This window comes from Saprolegnia diclina, assembly GCF_000281045.1.
Source record: "Saprolegnia diclina VS20 unplaced genomic scaffold supercont1.77, whole genome shotgun sequence".
NCBI lineage: Eukaryota > Oomycota > Saprolegniomycetes > Saprolegniales > Saprolegniaceae > Saprolegnia > Saprolegnia diclina.
In genome coordinates, this window is record NW_008246144.1 from 129,792 (window position 1) to 154,448 (window position 24,657).

General features: G+C 58.9%; 8 protein-coding genes across 10 annotated transcripts; 5 read left to right on the top strand and 3 right to left on the bottom strand.

The window, feature by feature from the left end:
• The first annotated feature begins 159 nt into the window (after window positions 1-159).
• Window positions 160-5,569, top strand: SDRG_14752 (hypothetical protein). The gene has a single exon (XM_008620904.1). It carries the CDS (start codon window positions 204-206, stop codon window positions 5,496-5,498), a length of 5,295 nt encoding a protein of 1,764 aa, XP_008619126.1. The 5' UTR covers window positions 160-203; the 3' UTR covers window positions 5,499-5,569.
• Window positions 5,570-6,320: 751 nt separating this feature from the next.
• On the bottom strand, window positions 6,321-8,091 carry SDRG_14753 (hypothetical protein). Its single transcript, XM_008620905.1, has one exon. It carries the CDS (start codon window positions 8,072-8,074, stop codon window positions 6,353-6,355), a length of 1,722 nt encoding a protein of 573 aa, XP_008619127.1. The 5' UTR covers window positions 8,075-8,091; the 3' UTR covers window positions 6,321-6,352.
• A 1,545-nt stretch (window positions 8,092-9,636) lies between these two features.
• Window positions 9,637-11,306, bottom strand: SDRG_14754 (hypothetical protein). Of its 3 annotated transcripts, none has more exons than XM_008620908.1 (11): window positions 11,162-11,306; window positions 11,021-11,111; window positions 10,881-10,976; window positions 10,736-10,831; window positions 10,587-10,685; window positions 10,343-10,543; window positions 10,155-10,295; window positions 10,013-10,108; window positions 9,874-9,960; window positions 9,772-9,822; window positions 9,637-9,725 (listed from the first exon to the last, which is right to left on the bottom strand). In XM_008620908.1, exons 3-11 carry the CDS (start codon window positions 10,929-10,931, stop codon window positions 9,705-9,707), a joined length of 843 nt encoding a protein of 280 aa, XP_008619130.1. In that variant the 5' UTR covers window positions 10,932-10,976; window positions 11,021-11,111; window positions 11,162-11,306; the 3' UTR covers window positions 9,637-9,704. The 3 variants fall into 3 exon arrangements, with proteins under 3 accessions (XP_008619130.1, XP_008619128.1, XP_008619129.1); XM_008620906.1 differs by having other exon boundaries at window positions 11,021-11,116; XM_008620907.1 differs by having other exon boundaries at window positions 9,772-9,960; window positions 11,021-11,116.
• A 1,595-nt stretch (window positions 11,307-12,901) lies between these two features.
• SDRG_14755 (hypothetical protein) lies at window positions 12,902-14,647 on the top strand (the record flags this gene model as incomplete). The annotated part of the gene is made up of 1 exon (XM_008620909.1): window positions 12,902-14,647. The coding sequence occupies one exon, from the start codon at window positions 12,902-12,904 to the stop codon at window positions 14,645-14,647; it is 1,746 nt and encodes a 581-aa protein (XP_008619131.1).
• Window positions 14,648-15,603: 956 nt separating this feature from the next.
• SDRG_14756 (hypothetical protein) lies at window positions 15,604-17,256 on the top strand. Its single transcript, XM_008620910.1, has 8 exons — window positions 15,604-15,845; window positions 15,891-15,966; window positions 16,018-16,402; window positions 16,447-16,557; window positions 16,608-16,716; window positions 16,761-16,872; window positions 16,919-17,027; window positions 17,077-17,256. The coding sequence occupies exons 1-8, from the start codon at window positions 15,647-15,649 to the stop codon at window positions 17,197-17,199; spliced, it is 1,224 nt and encodes a 407-aa protein (XP_008619132.1). The 5' UTR covers window positions 15,604-15,646; the 3' UTR covers window positions 17,200-17,256.
• A 2,121-nt stretch (window positions 17,257-19,377) lies between these two features.
• SDRG_14757 (hypothetical protein) lies at window positions 19,378-20,481 on the bottom strand. The gene is made up of 4 exons (XM_008620911.1): window positions 20,370-20,481; window positions 20,035-20,324; window positions 19,906-19,989; window positions 19,378-19,851 (listed from the first exon to the last, which is right to left on the bottom strand). Exons 1-4 carry the CDS (start codon window positions 20,431-20,433, stop codon window positions 19,519-19,521), a joined length of 771 nt encoding a protein of 256 aa, XP_008619133.1. The 5' UTR covers window positions 20,434-20,481; the 3' UTR covers window positions 19,378-19,518.
• Window positions 20,482-21,790: 1,309 nt separating this feature from the next.
• Window positions 21,791-23,230, top strand: SDRG_14758 (hypothetical protein; the record flags this gene model as incomplete). Its single annotated transcript, XM_008620912.1, has 2 exons — window positions 21,791-21,958; window positions 22,013-23,230. 2 exons carry the CDS (start codon window positions 21,791-21,793, stop codon window positions 23,183-23,185), a joined length of 1,341 nt encoding a protein of 446 aa, XP_008619134.1. The 3' UTR covers window positions 23,186-23,230.
• Window positions 23,231-23,630: 400 nt separating this feature from the next.
• SDRG_14759 (hypothetical protein) lies at window positions 23,631-24,544 on the top strand. The gene is made up of 3 exons (XM_008620913.1): window positions 23,631-23,843; window positions 23,892-24,213; window positions 24,260-24,544. The coding sequence occupies exons 1-3, from the start codon at window positions 23,652-23,654 to the stop codon at window positions 24,487-24,489; spliced, it is 744 nt and encodes a 247-aa protein (XP_008619135.1). The 5' UTR covers window positions 23,631-23,651; the 3' UTR covers window positions 24,490-24,544.
• Window positions 24,545-24,657: the final 113 nt, after the last annotated feature.

Genomic DNA, 24,657 nt, shown 5'->3' on the forward strand with positions numbered 1-24,657 from the left:
TAAGAAGCCCTACAAAATATCAATACGATTCAGCGTTGAAACGAGTCGTTGCAGAATCGACGTCAAGTTGCGTGCGTTGAGTCGCTTGGCTTGTCTGGGCTGTCGTGCCGCCACGTCATATGTGACGGATCCGCCCTGGCTGCAACCGACGGCGGTTTCCAGAGACGCCGCTTGGGTCAAGGGCGCCAACTCTTGCAGTTGCCATGCCCAGTGGTCGTGTCGCGGCCGCGCCGCCCATTGAACCGTTTGGGCCATCGTCGACCCAGCCAGCGGCGGCGCTTCTGTCGATACCGAGTGTCCGTCGATCTCTCGAGGTCCTTGGGATGCTCTACGTCGTCGGGTCCATGGCCCTGAGCGTGTACGTCCTCGGCGTCTTTGCGACGTACCTCTCGACCGACTATGTGTGGCCCGACTTGTCTGCGTCCGGCCCCATCGTCGTTGCGCTCTTCAATAACGAGCTCGCGCTGCGTGGCAATGGGCCCCTGGACCTCTTGTCCACATCGTACGTTTCCGGGCTCCGGGGCACGAGCCCCGCGTACCCTCGACTGATCATGTACTCGACGCTGACGTCCTTAACGGACGGTGTCAAGGGGCTTCGCCGCCTGCGCACGCGCCAAGTGGTCAAGATGGTCACGCCCTACTGCTGGGCCGATCTTGCAAAACGCTGGGAAATGGCCTACACGCTGAAGCGCCAAGCGCGCTGTGCCATGTACGATGGCACCAATGGCGCGGTGCACTTGGAGACGGTCTTGCGCAACATCAACTTTGCCGCTTGGCTCGAGAATACGCAAGGCAAGTTTGCATCTGCCATCGGCAACCCGATCGCGGCCAGCAGCGCGGATGGCGCCCACTGGCTTGCAGCGCTCAAGACGCATACATGGAGCTCGGTCGACGCGGAAGTGGCGCTGTGGTCCCAAGCAAATTTGACGCATTTTACGCTGCAGTACGGCACCGGCTTTGGTATCGGGATCACCGAGACCATTCTGGTCGAGAACGCACTTGGGCAGCAGCTGCCCATGACGATCAAAGCCATTTTGGCAACGAATCGCTGGACCTTTCGGACCACTGGGATTCTCTACAATTTGCTGTACGATGACTTGTATGCGATTGGGACCAATCAAAGTCTCGTACGGGGCACTGCTAACTACTTTGCGAACATTGACAAGGACCAGATCGAGCGCTACATCCAGGGACTGCCGCTCGGGCCGGTCGAGCAGGCGCTTCACGACTCGATTGGTCCGCTCGGGATCATTGACGTCAAGTGGGTCCCGCCGCCGCAAAGTTTGCTCCTCGCTGTCGACAGCTTTGAGAAAACCGTTTACGCGACGCATGCGAATTCACTGCCAATATTGTCATCGTCTCGCCGGACGATGTTGCCGACCCCACCGCACTTTGCCGACCCCACTCTGCGCTTCTACTCGGGCAATCCCATGTGCACGTTTGGCGTCCCACTCCCGTTCGTGCAGCAGACGTTTGGATTCGACGACGTCTGCGGCAGCCAGACGCCGCTGACCGTCGAGTGGCACCTCATTCCCGCCCTCTTTTCGCTCTGGCTGCATGACGGCGTCGCGTCGACCTCGGACGTCTGCGCGGTGCTGCCTCCAAGCGAATGGGGCGTTTGCGCAACCCTACTCGCCGACGTTAAACAGGCCTACACGGCACTCGCGTGGCCGGCGCCACCGGTGTCGGTGCGCGATGACGTTGCGGCGCTACGCGTCGGGCTGCTTCAGATCTTGGAGCGCAACGGCACGATCCAAGTGGACGAAGCGCTCCTGCTCGCGCCAAACTTTAGTGTACTTGGGTGGATGTACCTCTTGGACTGGGCGCTCAATGCGCGCGAAGTCATCTCAGTCCAAGGCGACGTCGGAACGTTCACCATTGTGTCATACCTGTACACGCCCATCGTTGATGCCGCGCTGCCGCCGCTCGCCGGTCTCGGACCGTACCTCTCGACACTTGCAGCGCTTCCGACAGTGACGCTATTGGCTCTCGTTGTCGTCCTGCTCATCGTGCGGCTCGGTCAACATACTCGAGGGACCAGTGCCGACTGGGTCGCCTTCTACCCGGTGGGCGCCTCGATCTGGGTGAGTCGCAACGTGCTCGTGGTCCGCAGCGTCGCTGCGATTCTCTGCCTCAGCACGGTGCCACTGCAAGCGACGACACAAGACGGCCTTGCGCGCGTCGCTCTCTCGCCCCGGCCTCTCTGGCTCTCGGGTATTTTGGCCGGCGAGTCGATTTGGCTCATTTACGCCGCGCAGTACGTCTGCTTGCCGCTGTACAGAGATGCTACCGCGCTCCCGTTCGCAGCTGGCATTGCATGGGCCATCGTGCTCGCTCTCGATCACACTGCGCCGCTGACGCCGTCGGCACTCCTCTCTCGGTCGTGCTACGCTGTCAACATGGACTACATGACGTATTGCGCGAGTGGCCTCGTCCGCATCGGCAGCGGTGTCCGGTGCTTCACGATCGTATGTATTCATGCGAGCTCGGTGCTCGCGACGCTTTTGCTTGCTGCGCGACAGAACCAAGCTCCTCGACGGCCGTACTCAGCGACCAACGGCTTGGTGCCGCTGCCAGCGCTGTTGTTTCTTCACGAGATCGATGACGCTAGCCACCACGAGCTGCGTCCGGTGGCCGCGATACTCTGCGGCATCTTCCCGTTCACGTTCCGTGGTAACGCCTATGTGTTTGACGTGAAGCTCTGGTTGCTCTTGCATCACGATGACTTTGGCTGTATCACGGCCAGCGGCGGCATCGCCACCGTGCTTCCGTTTCACGCACCGTCGCCCGCGATGAAGATGCAGAAAAGCGATCTGCTGATGCCCAAGGTGTTGCCGTTCTGGACACGCCTCGTTGCCAAGCAGGTGGTCCAGCAAGTTCTGCGCCTGCTCGGGCTTGTCTACTTGGGTGGCACGCTCTGGAGCAACGTGGCGTACCTCGACGTGCTTCAGCGCGCCATGGCCAACGACTTTGGTTGGGCCGGCTTCAATACCACCGGTGCGCACCTGTTTTTGGCCAATACACTCAACCGACAACTGCTCTCAACCTCGAGCGCGGCGCTCACATTGGAGGACGCGGCGCTCGGAGATCCGTTCCAAGGTTACGACGGAAGCGCCAACACAGTGTCGTGGTACCCCACGGTCGCGCGCCGGTACCTCTTCAACACCTCGGCGCCGCTCCTGGAGCTTATTCAAGGCCTCCGCTCCATGGACCCGTGTCAACTCCCATGGATGTTTACGCAATACTGCTACCTCGACTTGGATCGGGTATGGGAGATGGCGAGTACGTCTCGGCGGCAAGAACGGTGCCAAGCATGGACCAGCAACGGCGCCGTGTTTCTCGAGTCGAGTCTGCGCAATCTCCGGGACTGGAGTGCGTGGGATGCCTGCTGGGGGGACTCATTTGCGATTGGCTTTGGTCAGTACCTCACGACATCGTCTGCCGGGCGAGCATGGCTGCAAACTGTGCGAGCCAACGCGCTGTCGTCATCGGACGAAGCGGCCTACTGGCAGCGCCATGGCATTTCGTATTTTCTGCTCCAGTGGCAAAACTTCAAGGACACGGGACTGATGGACGACATGGTCATCATGAATGCGTTTGGCGTCGCGTACCATTTACCGCTCAGCCAGCGCCGGGGCGTCCTCCATCTCGACCACCAGACGTCGCACCGCATGTACTGGTCGCTCGCCAGCGACCTCTGGGCGCTCAGCGCAAATCACACGCTTATCACCGGCACGTCGTTGCTCCGTAGTGCACCCAACTACGCGTTCACCAACACTTCGAGCGCGTCTCTCTTGTTTCAGAACCTCACGCTGCACGCTCCCCTACGCAGCGGCCTTGCGCTCCTTGAAGCGACGCTCGGCCCCTTTGGCGCCGTCGACATGATCTATGTGAGCGTCCCGAGCTCGCTCTTGGCGTTGTTTGACCGGGTGAATCGCGCGATCGCAAACGTCGCGCTGACGACACCGGCGGCGCAGACAATGCTGCAGTCGCTGCCGATCAAGCAGTACATTGGGCACGTACCCAAGGCGCTTTTGCAGAGCGTCGACGTCAGCATTGTCGGCGGCAACCTCTTTTGCGGCAACGACATTCCGGCGTCACCGCCCAGCGGCGCCTTGTACGCGCTCTTTGGGATGGACTACCTCTGCTCGTGGTGGTACCACGAGTACATGACGCCGTCGACGTCCGGTCTCTTGCTGGCGCTGCTCGGGTTTGACGGCGCCAATGGTTTAACGTCCAGCGATTTGGACGCGTTTTGCGCCAACGACGTGTACGTCGAAGACAATTGTGTTGCGATCTACGCAGCGTCATATATGTTTATCAAACAATATCTTCAGTCGAAGGAGCTCACGACACTTGCGACCGTAGCCGAGGCCGAGGCTCGCGCGCTGCAGATTCACACCGTCCAGTACCTCTCGCACCCCAACGATTCGGTGAGTTTGTACAAAATCAACATTCTCGACGCGACCGAGCGCAGCTGGATCTTTTTTGGATGGTGCTACCTCGCCGAGTGGGTCGTCGGGCAGCGCGAGGTCGTGGCATTTCATGGTGACAGCAGCATTCTCACGGCGATCTCGAGCCACACCAACCCGCTCTCGCTCGCGCTCACGCCGGACGACATTCCGACACGCCTCTCGTACGTCTGTCAGCAGTGCGTCCGGTACATTGCGGGCGTCTTCATCGGCGTTGCTGGCGTCCTGGCGCTGTATGCGTCAGTGGTGTGCCGCGGGTGCTTTGAGGGTATGAACCTCTTTGCACTCAACCGGATCGTCGGCGACGTTTACATTGGCCGCACGCTCCTCATTGTCCGCGGCATCACGGCCGTTTGGCTCCTCAACACGCAGCCGCTCGTGCTCGCGGCCGTCGGCGTTGGCGCCCGCTTGACCGCGCCGCGCATCTCGCTGTTCACGACATTGCTTGCGTCGTCCGAGCTCACGTGGCTAGTCTACATTGTCAACGACCTCTTCAGCTGCGTCACGCGGCAGCACACCACCCACTACTCGTGGAAGAGCTCGATCTCGGTGTGGGCGCTTGCGACCCTCTGGACGCTGCTCTCGCCGCAAGGCTACAGCGCATCGCTCGCGCGGAGCTGCGCTTATGTGGACATGGACTTGGAGCTACACTGCGTGAGCGGCTACATCCGCATCGGCGACGCCGGGCGACTGTTTGGCGACGTGGGTCTCGTGCTCGCATGCGTCTTGAGCTGCGCGCTTGTCGAGCGATGGATGCAGCCGTCGCTCGTGCGGCCGCCTATCCCGACGCTGCTCCTGAGCGCGTCGAGCTTTTACATGCTGGAACTTGACCTCTGGACCATCGACGGCAAGACGTACTTGGATCGCATGTCGGCGGCGATGGCCGGGATGCTCACGCTGCAATGGCGCGAAGACTACGTCTATGTGTTTGATGTCAAGAGCTGGCGCCTCTTCTCGTACGAGCCCGAGCGGCATCGGTTGGGCGACCGGTTCCGTCAAGCGATCCCGCTGCACCGTCTCGGGTAGCTCTCTCGTGGATGCGAAGATGTTCCAACTCCAATAGCACCAAGTAATAGATTTGCCTCGTTTGGACAGCGTTTGGTCGTCGGTCCAAAAAGGAAGGACTATGGAGTGCAAAGGCGGGGTCGAGGGGTGTAGCCAGTGGGTGTAGCTCGCTGTGGACGGGCCACATAGGATGGGTATACATGGGTGCACGTCGTTCGGCAAAGAGATGAACGACGTTGTTGTTCGCTGCAGACAAGATTGTGCGCTATGCGCGTCGAACCGAACCGAAGGTTTTGCATGATGACGGACTGCGACAGCGCTGCCGACTGACCGGCTGTTGTCAACGCCAGGACAAGGCACGCGCCGTATGCGTGATAGAGATGAATGACGCGATCGACGATCACGGACCAATGCAAGTCGCGTGCTCGTCATCGTTGGCATTCGAAGCAGCGGCTGGCGCCAAATCTCATGCGGCAGCTGCATTCTCCAAGTGCTCGCGATTCGGCTCCTCGAGCGCCACAAGTTCTCTCTTGTTTAGCTCTTTTCGGTCGTCGACAGCCAAAATTCATGACTCGTGGTACTCTAGCGATCACAGTTCGTACATAGGTTTGGTTGAATGGAGGCCGCTGGGCGTGCCACGTGTGGCTCAGAAAGGACGCGTCCGGATAATGTTTTCAAAGCCGGATATCGACACTTCTCCCTTGGGTCAGCTCCTTGGGTCGCTTTTGTGTGCACGTAAAATGTGTTCGGGTTCGAAATGGCTGCTCGTTCTCTGCATCATCTTTGTGATGATTTCAAAATGGCCTGTCGATCTTGGCGGCAGCCATACCAAGCCAACAAAAACTGTGTGAAAGGACTATAGTATGGTAAATAACTTAGACGACGTAGCTCGTCTCGGAATCGGAGCTCACGAGGAAGAAGGGCTCTTCGTAGCGGGTGCGCGGGACCTCGGGGGGTGCGATGCCTCCGACCGGCGTCGGTGTCGACCGCGCGATCGACGCGACGCTCTGCCGCACATTTTTCGACTTCTTGTACGGCCGCTGGATGATGATCTTGCCACAAATCGAGTACTGGTACCCGTGGTAGAACCGGTCCATATTGTCGGTGCGCACGAGCGCCATAAAGACAAACCCCGCGAGCGAGAGGATCCACATGAGCCGGACTTGATCGACAAAGTCGCGCTTGAGACCCGAGAACACGAGGCCGACGATGACCATGCCGAGGGACCAGCTCATGAGAATGAGGCCGTACATCGTACCCATGTTGTAGACGCCATAGAGATCCGTGAGGAAGCAGCCAATGACCGCAAACCCGCCGCCCGAGCAGACCTTGACAATGAAAATGAGCGTTTTCAGCTGGCCAAAGTCGTCGAGCTCACTGTGCAGGAGCGGCAGCGCGATCGCCGGTACGAGCAGCAGCAGTAGCATCATGAGCTTCCGCGCGTACGCCGGGTTCAAGTACAGCGCACGCAATAGAACGTCCGAGAGGATCGGGCAAAAGAAGCGGCCGGCGAGACCAACCGCGTCCGCATGCAGAATGAACGCGTTGGCTTCGTCGAGCGAAACGTTGTACCACGATGTCAAGAGACCGTCGAGGCTCGGCGTCGCAATCTCCACGTACAGCAGCGCCATGGTCGTGTTGGCAGCAAACGCCAGCACGAGGCACACAAAGTCGGTCGAGAAGATGCACTGCACGAGCGTGAGACCCCGCACGTGCTCGTAGTAGGCGCGCTCGGTACCCGGCGCGGCGGCGTCGGCGCGCGGCTTGGTCACCGCCGTGTAGTTGACAAGCGTCATGCCAAAGTCGAGGTAGTCGCCTTGGATGCGCTCGGCGCTGAGCACCGCGTCGGACGGGATCCCGTGCATGTCGTGGCCGTTGACGCGGAAGGTCGCCGGTGGTGTCCGCATCGCAAGCACGCAGTAGCCGAGGAGCGGCGATAGGACCACCAGCGTCAGCAAAAACACATTCTTAGAGGCCACGCTGTCGTCCATGTGGTCGTCGGCGTATGCAGAGAGCTCGTTCCACGCGATTTGGCCGGCACCAAAGCCCGCCATGGACGCGCCCATGGCGAACCCGCGCGCATCTGGGTACCACTTTTGCACCGTCGAGATCGAGCTCACCATGAGGTAGCCGAAAGCGAGGCCGAGCGAGACGCTCCCGAGCACGAGCGGCGACCATGTCAGCGTCCAAAGGGCAAGTTGGACCAAGAGGAGGCCAAGGGCAACAAAGCCGGCGCCGAGGAGTGTGCTCCAGCGCGGGCCGTTGCGCTCGGAAGCTGGGCCGACGAACGCGGTCGTGAGCGCGACGCAGATGCCCGAGAGGATGCCAAGCGCCATGTTGCGGCCTTGGTCGTGGCCGCCAAAGGCATCGAAATCGAATGGCTTGGAGACGGTGCTGAGCGCAAAGAGCACGCCGCAGACAAACTGCGACGCGATCGCGGCGAGCAAGATAAAGTACCGGAAGAACGGTCGGCACTGGCACGACCCGTACCTCTCGCCCGGCAAAGGGCACACCAGCAGCCAGCGCTCGGCGTCGACTTCGGACGGCGCCTTGGGCGGGACCACGATGCGCCAGTAGTCACGGAACCAGCCGAACATATTTGTTTTTTGGCGGCAAGTCCGAAAATGAGCCTCTCGACTCTCAAATGGATGCGTCGCCAAATACATCTGTTGACGCGCTGTCGCAGTCGCGCTGGCTTTGTCCCAACGTGTCGATCGACCCAGCAGCATCACGGTACGACGCCAAGTGCCTCGGCGCATCAGAAGAATCGGACGAAGAAGCCATTTGTCAGCGCAACGAACAGCGTCGTCGGGTGCCTGGTCGGGGCTGCGACTCGGAAGGTTATCCAGTGGATGACGCAGAAACCAAGCAGCGCCTTCGACCCGTAAACGCATCGCACGGGCAGGCCAATCCCACTTTTGAGAGCTGCAAGACGACCTTCACGTGGTGTAATTTGATGTGTATACGCGCGTGATTGCGCTTGTAGCAAGCCCTCGTCGTGCGGTAAACGAGGTTGAGCGATTGCGACGTTGCCCTTGCCGCCAGTATCCGGAAAGGACATGTCGCAGCCAATACGTGGCAAATCGGGACGCAGGACTGATGCACAACTTGTCGAGTAGAGTCAACACCGAGAGTGACCGATGCGATAGACCTACTAGTATGTAAACGACCGTGCGATCGATCGAGATGCAAGCGCAAGGCGTGGTGCAAAGCCTCCTTGTATGGCCATTCGCCTCACGAAAGCACCTTGGTACGTCAAAGTCGACATCGTCGTTGCGTCATCGTTGAGAACGCGGTAATGACATCACCCGAATGACCTGGCAGAAGCACTCGTATTAGTAGTTCTACCCACAAGCAATCGGTTGCGCTGTCGCAGTCTAAGCGGCCTCCGTTCGTCTCGACGGTTCGCTGTTGCGGCATCGCGCCGCGGCAGAACGCTTGGTGTAGTACCAAGAGCATATGAAGCGTTAACACTGATTTGTCCGAGGGTCTTGCCCATCAATGCAACCACCGTGCACTCCCAATATGTGGCACTCGCAGCGATGCCCTTATAGCGAGCGCGGCTAAGGGGATGCTTTGGTGGGGACAGGGCGGGTGCCAGGGCCGCCTCATCAGGGTGCAGGTTTGGCCAACACCAAATCGAAAGTTGAGATGTCGACGCTATGAACTATGGCGGCAAGAAGCACGTAGCCCGCGCCGCTGTATCTCTCGCGTAAACGTCACGTAAGGTGCGCTCGAGCTGTGCAACTGTGGTCGCTCAGATTCGTACGCAAGCGATAACTGCACGCCGTGTAGTCATGCACTGTGGTGCATACGATGGTATGACGTTGCAACTCCCCTTTTCCTAATCAGCCAACGGAGCTGCGCATGGTTCGCAGGGCCTGCGCTTGCTCTGCATGATGACGCGCTCTCACATCTCACAGGTTACCCTCAGGTGCCTCTCGTACTGGACGCGTTATTGGGAGGTCACCAACGTAAAATGCTGTCCCAAGCCGTACGAGGGGTTGCTCCCGGCATTTGCGACCGTCTCGTTCCTCTTACATAGGCAGAGCTGACGCCAGCGCTTCGACAATTGCGTCGGCGATAGCCGCAGCACCTTCTCCGGTGTCGTCGTTGTTGCTGCTCGTATCGCTCATTCCACCTGCGGCATACGCTCAACTAGACGCGGATGCAGCCATCGCGCAGGAAGAAACAGTGTTGTCGGTTAACAAAAAGAGCAAACTCGAGTTATGCAGCATGGCTTGGCGACTAGACAAAGCTCATCAAACCAAGTCACCGCCATTGCAGGTCCTACCGAGAGATCCAGCGACGGTTCCCGGGACAAGACGCGCGTCAAAAAGCTCGGCTACACCCGCATTGGCTCATTTTCTTGCAGAGACGAAGGTCTTGTGTCTACCTTGGCTTGCTTGGCGGCTTCGACGAGCGCGCGGACAATGTCTTCGTGGCCCAGCTTGGCCGCGAGCGATACGAGCGACTCGCCGTGCTATGATCGATACGCATGAGCCCTCGTTCAACGTCAACGAGTGAGGACGTACAAAGGCCGTGTCCGTTTTGGCGTTGGCGCGAAGGAGGATCTTGGCCATGTTCAAGCTGCCGAGCTGGATCGCACGCAGGAGCGGCGCCGGTGACCCCTAACCCTTCATCTAGCGTTTTCATCTTCTGGCGCAGACGACGCACCTTGTTGACGTCTGCTTTGGCAATGATGAGGGCAAGCACCATATCGACGTGGTTGTTGGCGACCGCAAGGCAGAGCGGGCTAAAGCCGGCAACGTCGTCGTCGTGGAGGCTCCAGAGACCACGCTTGCATGTATCCGGGCGCTACATTGCTTTCAGCACATTTTTTTCAGCCTATTTCAAAAGATGACCTTGCTGCAGTAGTTGATGTCGGCGCCCGCGGCCAGGAGCAGCTTGACCAGCGTCTTGTGCCCGGCGTGCGCTGCGATCAGCAGCGGCGAGAGGCCAAATTGGTGCTCGGTCACGTTGACGTTGGCGCCAGCGGCGACAAGGAGACGGGCAATCTCAACGTAGCCGAGGACCGAGGCGGCGTACAGAGGCGAGACACCCCGCTAGCGCTGCCATGAGCTTTGAGAAGTATGTACACCGCCGTACCTCGCTGCACTGGTTGACATCCGCCTTGGCCGCCAAGAGCGAGTCGACGAGCTCCAAGTCGCCGTGGCACGCGGCCATCAGCAGCGCCGTCATTTGGCCCTACCGCCGAGACACGAGCTTGCAAGGGCGAAGCTACGTTCGATGCATACCTTGTGGGTCGCGTTCGGGTCGGCGCCAGCCTCGAGCAGCGCCCGCATGGTCTCCTTGTAGCGTTTCTTGGCTGCAAGGTAGAGCGGCGCGATGTCCTATGACCATATTTACTGCATATGATGTATGGCGATGACGCGGCTGTACCCAGGATGCCTGGTTGACGTCGGCGCCGAGGCCCACGAGCATCTTGACCATCTTGACGTTGCCGTTGTTGACAGCGTGGAAGAGGGCCGAGAAGCCCTAGAACAAGCGCATGAGCGCGGCCAACATACAGGGCAACGTACGTATTGGGTGGCATTCGGGTCCGCGCCGGCCGCCAAGAGGGCCTTGACGCGCGTCAGATCGCCGGCGCCCGCGGCCTGCGCCAACTGCCCACTGCCCTACGCGTGGCATGAGCCTATGCCGAACGAGCGACGAGGTCGTACCGCTCGCTCGTATGCGATCAGCGCCAAGCCGACGACGCTGACGCCGACTACTGCCGTCTTCAGAAGCACGCCCATCCTCGTCGTTCGCTATACCGCTCGTATGCCACTCCGCGTTCAGTGGCCGGCGCTCAAGCCGGGATTGGAGGGGGCCCCAATATATCATGGCTTTTCTTATACTTGGTGTTTGTAAGAGGGTGGGGGGCCCTTGAAATCAGAATGTGTGTGATTGTGGCAAGTTGATGCGCTTCAAGTGCAAGCGCCGCACGCAATGCGTTCGCATCGACTACTGACGGCCGCGCCGTCATTCCTTTAGATGCAGAGTTAGTACACTGCTAGTATAGTGTCTATAGCCCCGGCGGCTAGAGTGGAGCAAACGTCCGCTTGCGTGGCACGACCCGACGCGGAAGGAGTTCGTCTCAACTTGGCAAAACAAAATCATGGACCTGCAAAGTGATCCTCATTCGTAGAGTTAGCGTAAAGTTATTGTGCATCATGGGATATTGCTGTGGCACGAATAAGCTGTTACCTTCTAGGCTTGGCGCGCGTCAAATCACCGAGCTTTCGGTGTAGTTTGAGGAGGAATTCCCACCGATACCGAGAGGACTATCGCTCGAGATGGACCGTAATTGCCCACCAGTCTTGTAAGCTGTCAACAAAGAGCATGCGGAAGAGGCTGCGAGAAGTGTGCGGTTACTAGATCATAGCAGGTACTACAACGAGCAACGTCAAGGCGAATGAGACAATCGAGCCTTCGACTCCAGCGATGTTCACAAACCTCCTTCAAACACAAAAACAAACGCTCGACTTGACTTGCGTGGCACTCCATCTGGTTTCGCAATGAGTCTGAGGTGTCATCTGGACAATAATCTGATTTCTGATCCCGGCAAGTCGTCTGGATTCCCACTGCTGGATTCCCACACCAGCGCATTCCCTGCAATGGCACTTGGTATCTGATGACTACGACGACCTATGAAAAATAGTTAGTAGTCATCAGCGACAAAAATGCGCATGCCAGATGAAGACACATTGACAAGGTGGCGACTTGACGCGCGGACCTGCTACTTACGACGACGACGGGTGCATGCACCGCGCTCGCGGAATCGACAATCCCGCTTCCTCGGCAACGTCTTGGCGAATTCATTGACAGCATCAATGGAAAGGCGCACGAGGTATCACTCTGATTTCGGACGCCCCGAGTGTGTCCAGGAGGGAACTCAGGATGCTTCCAGCGACGAAGCGAGCGACCATCGAAGTCCCAACAACCCTCGGTATACGTCGACAAGGGAACATGGTGTGCATTACTGCTGCACAAGATGACTTGTGTGCACTTCCAGGTGTGACGCGGATAGTCTGTCCTCGCTTCCCCATTGGCCTCAATCGACATACTAGTACAATCGTGTCATGTAAACGCACCCCGATGCGCGATCGAGTCGCAGATCCGTAGCTCCTCACTGTATAACGTGGCAACAGAAACTGGTGGCCCTCCAAGTGGACTCGTCCCAGTAAGCACCGCCGGATCGAAACGACGTCGTTACATCGCACGACAAGTTGTCGCAGCCATCAATTCGCACAAATGAGTACATGTATGTCGCGCACGCCGCTCGGTCGCGACGTTTCGCGGCACACATGACACAATTGACAACCGTTTTGGGAATTACGAAACCGGTTGGCGCGTCCGAATCTACGACCCTACTCGACTAGAAGCGATCACACCATACCATTTGTCATTTACCGATCCCCATGTCTCGTTGGTTCCGTGACTACTGGCGCATCGTGGTACCGCCCAAGTCGCCCGACGAGATCGACGCCGAGCGCTGGCTGCTTGTGTGCCCCTTGCCCGGCGCCCGGTACGGGTCGTGCCAGTGCCGACCGTTCTTCCGGTATTACATTCTGGTTGCCGCCGTGCTAGTGCAGTTTGTCTGTGGCGTCCTCTTCGCCATGACCATCGTTTCCAAACCGTTTGACTTGAACGTGTTTGGCGCGACCACCAACAACCGCAACGCGCGGCTCACGATCGAGAGCGGTGTCGCCATTGCACTCGCGATGGCCTTTGTGGGCCCGGTCAACGAGCGCCGTGGGCCGCGCTGGAGCATGCTCGTCGGCAGCAGCCTCGCGGTCGCGGGTCTCTGCGCGATCCAGATTGCACTCTGGGCGCGGATCTGGGCGCCGCTGGTCGTCGGCTGCATTGGCTGCGGCCTCGGCTTTGGCTTCCTCATGATCTGCTCGGTTTCGACCGTGCAAAAGTGGTACCCCGATCTGCGCGGCTCGGCCCTCGGTGTGAGCATGCTCGGGTTTGGCGCCGGGCAAATTGCGTGGAACGCGACCTTCGACAGCGTCCGCGACCACCTCGCCGACGAGATGGCGCTCAACACGACGTTCCTCTTTGTGATTTTACTCCTCGCGCCGCTCCTCGCCTTCGGGATAGTTGCGATGCGGACACCACCAGCGACCTTCCGCGTCCAAGGCCACAACATGCACGGCATCCCGACCGAGGCCGTCTTGAGTCCGACGACGCTTCAAGACGACTTTTACAACATTGGCATGACACTGGTCAACTACTCGGCGGTAACGCAGCCGCGTCAGGACGGGGCGGTCGCGGGCACGGACCGAGCGTACCACGAACACGTCAAGGGCTTGACGCTGCTCCAGTGCATCTTTTCGACGGACTTTTTCTGTCTCGTGGTCGCGTCGGCCGCGCTTGCGTGTACCGGGCTTCTCTACGCCGAGATTTCCGACCCGACCGACCAAGACCGCATTCCTCGCTGGTTCAACACGACCAGCAGCGACCACCTCATGCTGCGCGCTGACATTGCGGGTCTTTTAAGCCGCGTGGTTTGCCCGATGCTTTCGGATGCGATGAGCAAAGGCTTCTACTGGAACCCGGCGTTTGCGCGCAAAGTGGTGTTTCTCTTGCTGCTCTTGGTGCCCGCCGTGTCGTTGCCGCTGCTCCTTACGAGCCTCGACGACTTTGCTCGGTTCCGAACCATGATTTATATCACCAAGACCGTTGCGAGCGGCGGGTTCGCGGTCATTGGCTGCTTCCTCACCGACTTGTACGGCGTCTACAACATGGGCACCATGTACGGCCTCGTGCTCGCGGGTTGGTCCCTTGGCTCGGTCGTCGTCGCGGCGCGCTTCTCGGGCGACCGCACCGACTACTTTGACCAAGTGCAGCTCATGTGGGTGCTCTGCCTCATCGGGTTTTGCCTCATGGTCTTTGTCCGCACGGACAGCATGGACCGGTTCTACCACGGCTACCAGCTCTCAATCTGTGGCAAAACAGTGCTGCAAATCCCGTTCAAGCGCCGACTGGAAGCGTCGTCGACCATGGACCCGGGCGGCTTGAGCATGACGACGTTGGGACGCTTGAGCAGCAAGCAGCAGATATCAACGTCGCTGAGCAAAACGATGAGCTTCAAGCACGACGGCGCATTCTTCATTGTGAGCTCCGATTCCGAAACCAGCGTCGGCCATTTCGACGTATAACCCGATAGGCGTTTAAACTATTATTTAGCAACACGATGTGAGCTCGTTCCCAATCTACTCGTCTCAGATACCGCCCAGTGACACAGTACAGTCGTCAGTGTCACTGCCCAAACGCGAAAAGGTTTTATGAGGATTCGCCCAAGTTGAAATAATGAAACACTGCATTTGGTTTTAGTTATGCGTGGTTGCAGCAACGTTGGCCGCCTACTGAGCAAAGGACATGGACGGCGTCGGGGCGAGTTGTAGGGTGTTCTCCAGCAACCACAATTGCTCCATGGATGGGCTTCCTCACGATCGCAATATGCCGAATCGCCGGTGCCGGCGTGGCTTGCTGCTTGAGCCGAGGTTTTGCAGGCCGCTGCGCCTCGTCGCTTTGCCACTGGCGGCACTCGACATTGTACCATGCCGCCAGCATACGGTAAGCTGCAGGACGTCGTCCACGCCGGCGGCAGCGGCGAGCGTCGCCTCTTCACGGCGACGCTGCTCAAGGTAATTGAGCACCACGATATCGTGACCTTCCTCTCGCCACGCGAGATGGATAATACATGTCTTATGTACTCTCCTCTCTCGACTGGAGATGGAGAGTACATAAGACAAGTATTCTCCATCTCGCGTGGCGAGAGGAATGCTACGATATCGTGGTGCTCAATTACCTTGAGCAGCGTCGCCGTGAAGAGGCGACGCTCGCCGCTGCCGCCGGCGCGGACGACTTCCTGCAGCTTACCGTATGCTGGCGGCATGGTAGAATGTCGAATGCCGCCAGTGGCCAAGCGACCGCCAGTCACGCCGGCACCGGCCAGTCGGCGAACTGCGGCTATGAACAAGTGTGTAGCATTTGTCCGGATAGCAAGGCGGCTTAGGGGGCGTGCCCTTAGTCAGTATCGAGTCTTGTGCGGTATCCTTTATCTATCGATAGATATGCATATGCAATGGACAGAGGTATGTATTTCGAGAGACTTTTTCCGGACCCCATATTTGGATATTCGACCCGCAACGACGATGGGCGCCGACGACAAGACGACCAAGACCGCTGCGCAGGTCTCGGAGGACCTCGAGCAGGACATCAGTGTGCTGCCCAAGATGGAGATCGCCCATCTGCACTACCTGCTGCAAGCGTCGGCCTCGGCGCATGCGGCGGTCTCGGCGGACGAGGTCTCGGCGGCCAAGGCCAAGCTTCTCGAGCACATCCAAGCGGACAGTACGCTTGTCATGGCCTGCGCGCAGTGACTCATCATATCTGTAGACATGGCCCCATATTATGAGCAGCTCTGCGCCGAGTTCAAGTGGCCCGTCGATGCGGCGCTTCTCGCGACGATGAAGTACGTTGCTCGACCTTTACAAGGATATGTCTCAACATGCGCCGCTTCTAGGAAGGCCAACGAGGACGAGCTCAAGGCGCTCGACGTGCAACTGGAAGACGCAATCGCCAATCTCGGTGACATTGAGGTCCTCGAGACGCACCTCGCGCGCGCGCGCGTCTTCTCCAAGATCGGCGACAAGGCTAACGTGCTGGACGCCTTCAAGACGGCGCTCACCAAGCCGACGTCCATCAACCAAAAGATCATCATCGAGCTCCACATCATTCGCATCGGCCTCTTCTTCTCGGACCTCGAGCTCGTCGAAGCGCACATCAAAAAGGCGACCGCGCTCATCGACGAAGGCGGCGACTGGGACCGCCGCAACCGGCTCAAGGTCTACGAAGGCTGCTACCTCCTCATGGCCCGCGACTTTAAGAAGGCGTCCAAGCTCTTCCAGGTACGCTATGCCGATCGCTATTGTCGCTTCTAGCATGCATGTAGGAATCGGTCGCTACGTTTACGAGCACGGAGCTCATGTCGTACCCGTCCATGATCTTCTACGCCGTCGTCACGTGCGTCTTGAGCATGGACCGCGTCGACCTCAAGAAGAAGGTCGCGTCCATCGAGCATCATCTTCAGCGTTGCCTCATACAAACGCGTAGATTGTCGACTCGTCCGAGGTGTTGGCCGTGATCCGCGACATCCCGCACCTCTCGGACTTTCTCGAGGGCCTCTACAACTGCAACTACAAGCAGTTCTTTACGGCCATGGGTACGACTCGTCCAGCGCCATTTGAAGCAACTTCTTGTGCGTAGTGCAACTCCACCCGTATGTGCACCGCGACAAGTACCTCGCGGCGCACTCGCGCTTCATCTACCGCGAGCTGCGCATCCTCGCGTACACGCAGTTCCTCCAGGCGTACCGAAGGTAGCACTCTTGTCTCAATCTCAATCTCAATCTCAAATGTTCGTAGCGTCACGATGCAGTCGATGGCCCACTCGTTTGGCGTCGGCATTCCGTTCTTGGACGCCGAGCTCTCGCGCTTCATTGCCGCTGGCCGTTTGAACGCCAAGATCGACAAGGTAGCGACGCAGCAGGGAGTTGCCCTCGAGATTCATAATCGCGGGTTAGGTCTCGGGCGTCATCGAGACCAACCGCCCGGACGCCAAGAACGCGCAGTACCAGGAGACGATCAAGAAGGGCGATGCGCTCCTCAACCGCATCCAGAAGCTCGCACGTGTCATCAACGTCTAAGTCGGAACGAGCTATATCGTGCTAGTAACGCGACGAGCATATATTCGATGCACAAGCTATCCGTGTCTTGCCGACCGCGTCCTGGACGACTGCAGACGCATTGAGCGACCGATTCGCAGGCCATCGACACGAGAAGAGAGACCGAGGCGACGGCAACTAGATGCAGTAGCACACATTACAAGCTCTTCAAGGAGACGGAGGAGTGATCACTTCCATCGATGCGACGTCGTCATCGAGATGCGAGTGCGCACGGCGCCTTCAAGAGCACCAACGTCTGCCTGCCGGCCATGTCGCCAAGCTCGCACAGCTGCACGTAACCCGGTCGAGAACACGCTGCGCTGGGCGGCTCCCGAGGTCGTCTTGGGCCACGAGGCGTCGTCGATGTCCTTTGCTTCGTCCTCGTCGAGCTAAAGACACGCCATTGAGTTGATGTACGCTTGGGCGACGCACGATGGAGAAACGTGGCTAAACACGCTCGGGCAGGTCCGAGACACGCGGCAACCACAGCCGAGTTCTTGTCGACTTGGCGGCGCCATGCGTCACAAGCTTGGGTCGCCGGAATGGGCCGTCGTGTAACACGTTTATAAGGCGTCGAGGTGGACTAGAATGCTGCCCAAGATGGAGATACCTTGTGCAGTGGACGCTCTCCATCTTCGCTAATGTCCATCAGACGCGGTCGTCTTGTCGTCGGCAGCGTCCATCTTTGTCGGGGCTGAATAAGATTCGAACCATAAGATAGTCTGCAAAAGGCCACTGTCATTTGCCTATCAATCCATACCTTTGAGATGCGAGAGTGGTCCCCAGGTAAAGGCTCTGCGCCTAGTCGCTCCTGTGCTTTTACTTGAGGCTTCTACGCTTCTTGACGCCCTGTCGCTCCGCGGCCACTGATGGCTGCTTTCCCATTTCTCAATTCGCCTTCGCCATCAACACGCAGTAGCTCCAAGACGCCCCGGCGGGCACCTCCGCCGCTTCCGGCCCACCACGATGTGCTCCACGCACCAAGCCGTCAACGACGCGCCAGCGCAAAGACGCCGTCCGCGCCGACGGGCGTGGCAGCCGCCGCCTGTTTCCAGGCACCGGGCTCAAGGCCTTACGGCAAGCTGGCCTGCAAAACGTGCCGGCAATGAGCGCCGAGTCGTGCATCATGCACCTGTTCCAGGCAGTCACCAAGGACCCCGCGCCGATCGCGGCCCGCAAGGCCAAGGCCGGCGCCTCGACGTCGGCAAGGCCGTTGTGCTATGCGGCCGAGAGGTCGTTAACGACGGCACTTGCCCGCAGGACTGCACCATCCTCGGGGCGGACCATTTTGCGGCTCTTCTTGAGCCCTACTTAGGCGACCCGCTCACTCTCGCGCGCGCAAGTTCCAGGACGCCGGGCTGTGCAAACTCACGCCAAGACATCTCTTGGCTTACATCGTTGTAGCTTGCTAGTATTTAGACTAGTTGATTAGCTATAATGATGCTCAACACGTTACAATCATCAATCTTGATTTTCTTCTACTTTGGTATTTGGTACGAACATGCACATACTAGCGGGGTGGACGCAGTCAAGAGAACCACGAGCATGTCGACACCAGCGCACAGGACCGAGTTCATGGGCATCAAGCAACCTCATAGGGACTGCTGGCAATGCAATTGATCAGGATGAACCACAGAGGGGACCTACAAATATTGCGAATTTGAGGGCCCTCCACCCTAGTCAGGCAATACTCACTTACAAATATGTAGTCGAATGAAAGTCACGAAAGCGAGGGGACCCCGACGGGGGACCCAATCTTCCAGGAGAGACCTGACGATGGGCACCCTGACGGTCGTGCTCAAGACGCACGTACGTTGAAGCTGCTGCACGCGTTGTATCCGAGGACCGGCAGCTCCATCCAGCTCAAAGAAATCCACTTAACCGATCGCACGCCGCAGAAGCCATTCGATTTCACGAGCGACAAGGACAACAAAGAGCCCAAGAGGCAGAAGAAGCGTCCAAACCCAGTCGGTGAGGCTGCCTGCAAGCTGTCTAGTTGTATGTCTTCTCCATCATACATGTCATCTTCATTTTGCAGCGACGACTACGAGGTCAACTACTACTACGATACTAGACACACGTCACTGGTTTGGTGGGATGTGATCGCACCAAGCTCTTCCCGCCATTGAATCGACGCGCGGCGCTGCATGTGGCAGGGATCCCACGCTCGGTCCATGCCGTCATTGGCGATATATCCATTGCGCTCCATTTGATTGCAGTCTTCATGAGGTCGAAGAAATGGTAGGTCCACTCGACGCAAGCGCCGTCAACACCATAGGTACTAGTACACTCGATTCCGTCTTATGTCGTCGAGCGGCCAAGCGTCGAGGGTGCGCCTTCATCCAGCTTGCGCTGGAGGTCGTTCGAGGGCTTTGCCGACAAAAGTATGTTCCACTGGGACATCTTATCGCGGCGGTCCTCCTTGGCGATCGCCCGCGACTGCGCCTCGACCTGGAAGTACTCAGCTTGCTTCTTCATGCGCTCGATGGACGCGGTCATGTCGGCCATGCGACTCTTCATCGCCACTACCTTTTGAAAGTAAATGGGCACCTGCGACATGGTCTGCTCCACGCCGGCGATCTTGGCGTTGCGCGTGATCTTGGCGTTGCGCTCCGAGACAACGTTGAGCAAGTGCTAGTGCATTTCCATCGTCGTCATGAGCCACGTCGTAGGACGCCGGCAGTCTACCTCTTGGCTCTCGACGAGCTCGCGGATCTGCTCGAGCGTTCCGTCCAAGACGCTCTGCAGCTTGCTCGCCGCTGCCAAGCTCATCTAGCAGCATGCATGAGATATGTGTTGGTTCATAGGTAGCGATACCTTGTCCATGCCGTCGACCTCGGTAAAAGGGCTGCTCAAAGCTTGTCGCCAGACATCGTTCTCGTCCGGCACGGGTTGCAGCGGCGAGGCCAGCGGTGTGGCTTGGGCCGAGGCCGGAATATCGATCGGGGATGGTGCTGGCTGCGTCAACGTGCTCGAAGGCTCGGTGGGCACGTTCTCGTCGGCGGCGAGCGTCGGGGCGACCACGGTCGCGGGCGAGGCAGGAGGCACAGGCGCCTTCTCCAGAACGGGTGCTTTCGGCGCGATCGTCGGTACCCACATGGGCTCATCTAGCATGCTTCATGGAGCATCATGTGCACGGAGCGCGCGTCTACCTTCTTCTTCTTCCTCGGACTCGCTGTCTTCCCCCGAGAAGATCTTGCCTGCCTTCGCTGCCATCGTCGTCCGCTTTGCTGCTTTGCGCGATGTCCAGTGATTGGCTACGTCAGGCGGCTTATTGCGCCCATTTTAGCCAATCCCGAGTGACACCATCGTGCATGTGGATTGGCTTAAATGCAGATGCGTACACAGCGTGGATTGGTTGAAAACCAAGCGAGGCGGCCAATGGCATTGGAGATTGGAGATTCAAAGTGGCGCGACAACCTCGTTGAAGTCGACGGCTTCTCGGAGCGAGGCCAGATTCCTTGGCATACGAGATTGCACAGAGCCGCCTTCTAAGAAGTACGCGAAGAGGAAAGTACGTGCGATACGTGGCGGTGCCCAGACCAAGCAAAGAGCAAGCAGATTCTGCAGCCATCGCAGTGCTTCCTTCACCAGCGCAGTGCCCAGTTGCGCGACCAGACGGGCGCGAAATTTCAGCGCGTGGGACCAAAACGGCGCCAACTCAGCTGCGGCTTCGAACCTGCGGCTCGTGAACTTCATGGTGCGAAGATTCGGTCCCACTTCAACTTTGTCGATGACGCCAGCACCATGGCGACATCGCGGCTATGCAGCACCCAACCGACGACGTGTACATAGAAACCCAAAGATCCTTGTCAACTCTCAAGGACGTCCCAAGCGAGGACGGTTCCGAGCTTTGCGACGGTTCACGACGACGCAACGAATTCCTTGCCGTTGTGCTGAGAACCAGGTTCTATTTCGAAAGCTTGGTCGACGTCGGACATATACACTGCGGCGCGGTCGTGGCGTCGGGTGAAGGGTCCCTCTTGGGAACCGTGCGTTTGGATGGGGAAGGGTGCAGGTTGGCAGGTGCGCATCTTGTGGATATTGCACGTCACGCGATCGAATCTGCGTGCAAATCATCTCGGCCGTGCCGGGAGTTGAACCCGCGAAGATGATTTATTTTCCTCCCAGTAGCCGCGACGAAACCCCTCCCTCGAGCACCACCCAAGAGACCTCACTACTAGAGAGCTCTCCTCTGCACGCCGATGAGCCGCTGATTGTGGGTGGTGGTCACAACCACATACAGTCTGAAGACCAGACCCGTTCGGCCTGACGCAAGATCCCACAACAGCTTCCCGCCGCCTGTCTGAAGTTGAAGTCGGCGTCACGGCGTCTGATTGGTGCAAAAACGTACCATTGCACCAATCACCGCGCGTGGTGTCGCAGGGTGTCCGGTTACAAACAAGTTATCCGGTTTTCCATGGTTTGCACCCGGATGTTGAAGGTCGTATCCGGAAGGTCATCACGCCCGGGTGCAGATTCAGCGTATACGTTGACGTCAGAGGCGTGAATCTGGCACCACAGAATGACCCAAGCAGCGACCTGCGAACCATCTCCGTCACTTTTGCATTCGATGGCCCCGCCCGCCCCACAAGTCGCCATCACGGTGCAGTCGCCGCCGACCAAGGACGCCTCGCCGCCCACCAAGGAGGCCTCGCCGCTCCTCGAGCGCGCCGACTCGCTCACCGAGACCATCAACCGCCGCGTGCTCGTTTCGGCGGTTGCCAACTTTAGCACTGCCGTACGACTGCCATCTACTTGCTCGATGACCACGCTCATGATGCACCTATCGTAGTACAACCTCGCGATCATTGGCAGCGCGGTGCTCATGGTCAAGGAGACCACGCCCGATAGCGACGTCTCGGCGATTCCCGCCGTCTCGGCGTGCTCACTCATCGGTGCGATCGTCGGCCAGCTCCTCTTTGGCTACATTGGTGATGCGCTTGGGCGCCGCAAGGGCATGATTCTGACGCTGACGCTGACCGTCATTGGCGCCATCATGAGCGCCATCTTACCGTACGATGGCTCCGTCTACACGATCCTCGCGGCCTGTCGGTTCCTCCTCGGCATCGGCGTCGGTGGTGTCTACCCGCTCTCGGCCGCGTCGGCCGCCGAAGGCAGCTCGGACCCGGTCCTCAACAACAAGCGCGTCGCCGCAGTCTTTTCGTTCCAAGGCTGGGGCCAGCTCGCGTCGTTCCTCTTGACGTACCTCTTGCTGCAGACAGCGCTCGACCATGCGATCGTGTGGCGGGTGCTGCTCGGCGCGGGCGCGCTTCCGGGCCTCGTCGTGTTGCATGAAGCGATCGTGTCGAAGGAGACGGGCGCGTACCTGCGCAACCAAGCCAACCCGCACAAGATGAGCGTCTGGACTGCGCTCAAGACGTACGAGCGCCAGTTCATTGGCACAGCCCTCGGCTGGTTCCTCTTTGACATTACGTTTTACGGCAACATCATCTTTACGCCCGTGATCCTCGAGGGCTTGTACGCAGAAGAAGCCTCGACGATGGTGCAGACGATCCAGTTCTCGGTGCTCACGTCGGCGATCGCGCTGCCAGGGTACTACCTCAGCCTCTACATGATCGGCCGCATGGACTTCAAGCACATCCAGATGCAAGGCTTCGCCATCATGGCCGTCATCTTCCTCGTCATGGGCCTCTTCTACCACGCACTCCTCCCGCTCAAGTCGCTCCTCTTTGTCATGTATGCGCTCACGTTCTTCTTCTCCAACTTTGGCCCGAACGTCAGCACGTTCTCGCTGCCCGCCGAGCTCTTCCCGACCGAAGTCCGCGTCCAGCTCAACGGGATGTCGGCCGCCGCTGGCAAGCTCGGCGCGGCCGTCGGCGCGTACCTCTACGGCCATATCCAAGTCGCCTACGGCGTGCCCTCAGTGCTCATTGTCTCGGGCTTTGTATCCGTCCTCGGCTTTGCCATCACGTACGTTTGCATTCCGTGCAAACAGTACCGATGAGCCATTTGCAGCTAGTCTATACGTATATATATTCTGAATCAAGAAGAGCCTTGGTATCACTGCTGGCGGCTTGTGGCTATGGAGCGAGGAGCACTAGGCATCGATGGCAGAGGAGCACAGCGCGACTGTGGATGGCTGCGGGGATGGGACCGTGTCAGGACTATGGTGACGCCACCATGCAACAAGATGCTGGGTACACTGCGAGACACGCGCTAGTGTCGTAAGCGAGCGAGTAGCTAGGATATAGCACCCATGAGAGTAGTGGACGGTAGAGCCTCAGTAAAGCTGAAGCAACCTGGCGCCAACTACTGGCGCAGTTGACGGGCCTGCATCCGACCCGCTATGACGTGGCCGGTTGTGGTCGGTGCAGCCTAGATGCCATTGGCTGGTTCTGTCCAATGATCGCATGAGAAAAGGTTAATTTCGAGATCTTTTCAGCCAATCAGCGCCACACGATTGTCTGGCGATGGAAGTGAGCGAGCCGCAACGTCCGGCGGAGGATGGCCCGCGCAAGGCAATGGGGTCCCGGCTAACGGCGGCGCAGGTCGAGTACCTCGTGAGCCAGCGCGATGAGCATGGGATCACGTATCGCGCAGAGCACAAGGAGGCGCGCGAGGCCATCGCCAAGCACCTGAACCTCGAAGTGGCGCAGATGCATGTACGCGGAGGCTCGCCATCGGCTCGAAAGGTCATATGCTTGCTCTAGGTCTGGTTCAAGAACCATCGGCTGCGCGACCCAACGCTCAAGGTCGAAGCGCAGCCAGCGAGCGCCAAGATCAAGAAGCGCCGCCGCAGCACGGCTGACCCCGCCGCCGAGCACTCCGCCGAGCCAAAGCGAAGTACCGCAGATCGCCCGCCGTTGCGCCTTAGCGAGCCCACCCTTCGCCCGCCGTCAAGCTTTCTCGAGCCTTCGACCGAGTCGTCGCGTTCCATCCTCCACGACGATACCGCCGCATTCGACGAAGACGAGAAGGACGCTTTGGCCCTCGCCGCCCACAAGCGCATTCTCACGGACCTCGACACGCTCAGTCCGTGCTTTCTTCAGCGGTGTATTGTCTGACGCGCTTCGCGTAGATGCGCTCGGCTTTAGCTCGATGCTGGCGCTGCACAACGAAGCGACCGACGTCGGCAGCTACGACGTCCGTGGGCCGCTCGCCGTGCAGGCCACCGAGTACCTCTTGCAGCAAAAGAAGATCGACATGCAAAATTTCCTGAAAGACTTGACGGCCGCCAACAAGCTCTACCCCGAGCTGCGCGAGACGACCAACACGCACCCGACAAGCAGCGCGAGCTCGCCGCAGTAGCGCCATAGCGGACTAGATAGCTGCGTAAGAAGACTGAGTTCATTGCATTTCTTGTTTATCCCAGCCGCCTGCGCAGTCATCTACAGTCCATGACAACGCGCGCTACAGCGACGAGCTCGCGCTGCTTGTCGTCGCGGTGCTTGTCATCTCGCGCAGCTCGGGGTCGAG

Excerpts from the sequence above, each read along its gene's own strand:
- SDRG_14752 (XM_008620904.1), top strand. The coding sequence starts at position 204 with ATGCCCAGTGGTCGTGTCGCGGCCGCGCCGCCCATTGAACCGTTTGGG.
- SDRG_14753 (XM_008620905.1), bottom strand. The coding sequence starts at position 8,074 with ATGTTCGGCTGGTTCCGTGACTACTGGCGCATCGTGGTCCCGCCCAAG.
- SDRG_14754 (XM_008620906.1), bottom strand. The coding sequence starts at position 11,236 with ATGGGCGTGCTTCTGAAGACGGCAGTAGTCGGCGTCAGCGTCGTCGGC. Across the intron at positions 10,686-10,735 it reads ACCCGAACGCGACCCACAAG|GGCCAAATGACGGCGCTGCT; the intron begins GTATGCATCGAA and ends TCTCGGCGGTAG. Across the intron at positions 9,961-10,012 it reads CCAAAACGGACACGGCCTTT|CACGGCGAGTCGCTCGTATC; the intron begins GTACGTCCTCAC and ends TATCGATCATAG.
- SDRG_14756 (XM_008620910.1), top strand. The coding sequence starts at position 15,647 with ATGGGCGCCGACGACAAGACGACCAAGACCGCTGCGCAGGTCTCGGAG. Across the intron at positions 15,967-16,017 it reads GCGCTTCTCGCGACGATGAA|GAAGGCCAACGAGGACGAGC; the intron begins GTACGTTGCTCG and ends CGCCGCTTCTAG. Across the intron at positions 16,717-16,760 it reads GCAGTTCTTTACGGCCATGG|TGCAACTCCACCCGTATGTG; the intron begins GTACGACTCGTC and ends TCTTGTGCGTAG.
- SDRG_14757 (XM_008620911.1), bottom strand. The coding sequence starts at position 20,433 with ATGGCAGCGAAGGCAGGCAAGATCTTCTCGGGGGAAGACAGCGAGTCC. Across the intron at positions 20,325-20,369 it reads GTCCGAGGAAGAAGAAGAAG|ATGAGCCCATGTGGGTACCG; the intron begins GTAGACGCGCGC and ends GAAGCATGCTAG. Across the intron at positions 19,990-20,034 it reads AGGTCGACGGCATGGACAAG|ATGAGCTTGGCAGCGGCGAG; the intron begins GTATCGCTACCT and ends GCATGCTGCTAG.
- SDRG_14759 (XM_008620913.1), top strand. The coding sequence starts at position 23,652 with ATGGAAGTGAGCGAGCCGCAACGTCCGGCGGAGGATGGCCCGCGCAAG. Across the intron at positions 23,844-23,891 it reads TCGAAGTGGCGCAGATGCAT|GTCTGGTTCAAGAACCATCG; the intron begins GTACGCGGAGGC and ends TGCTTGCTCTAG. Across the intron at positions 24,214-24,259 it reads CACGGACCTCGACACGCTCA|ATGCGCTCGGCTTTAGCTCG; the intron begins GTCCGTGCTTTC and ends CGCTTCGCGTAG.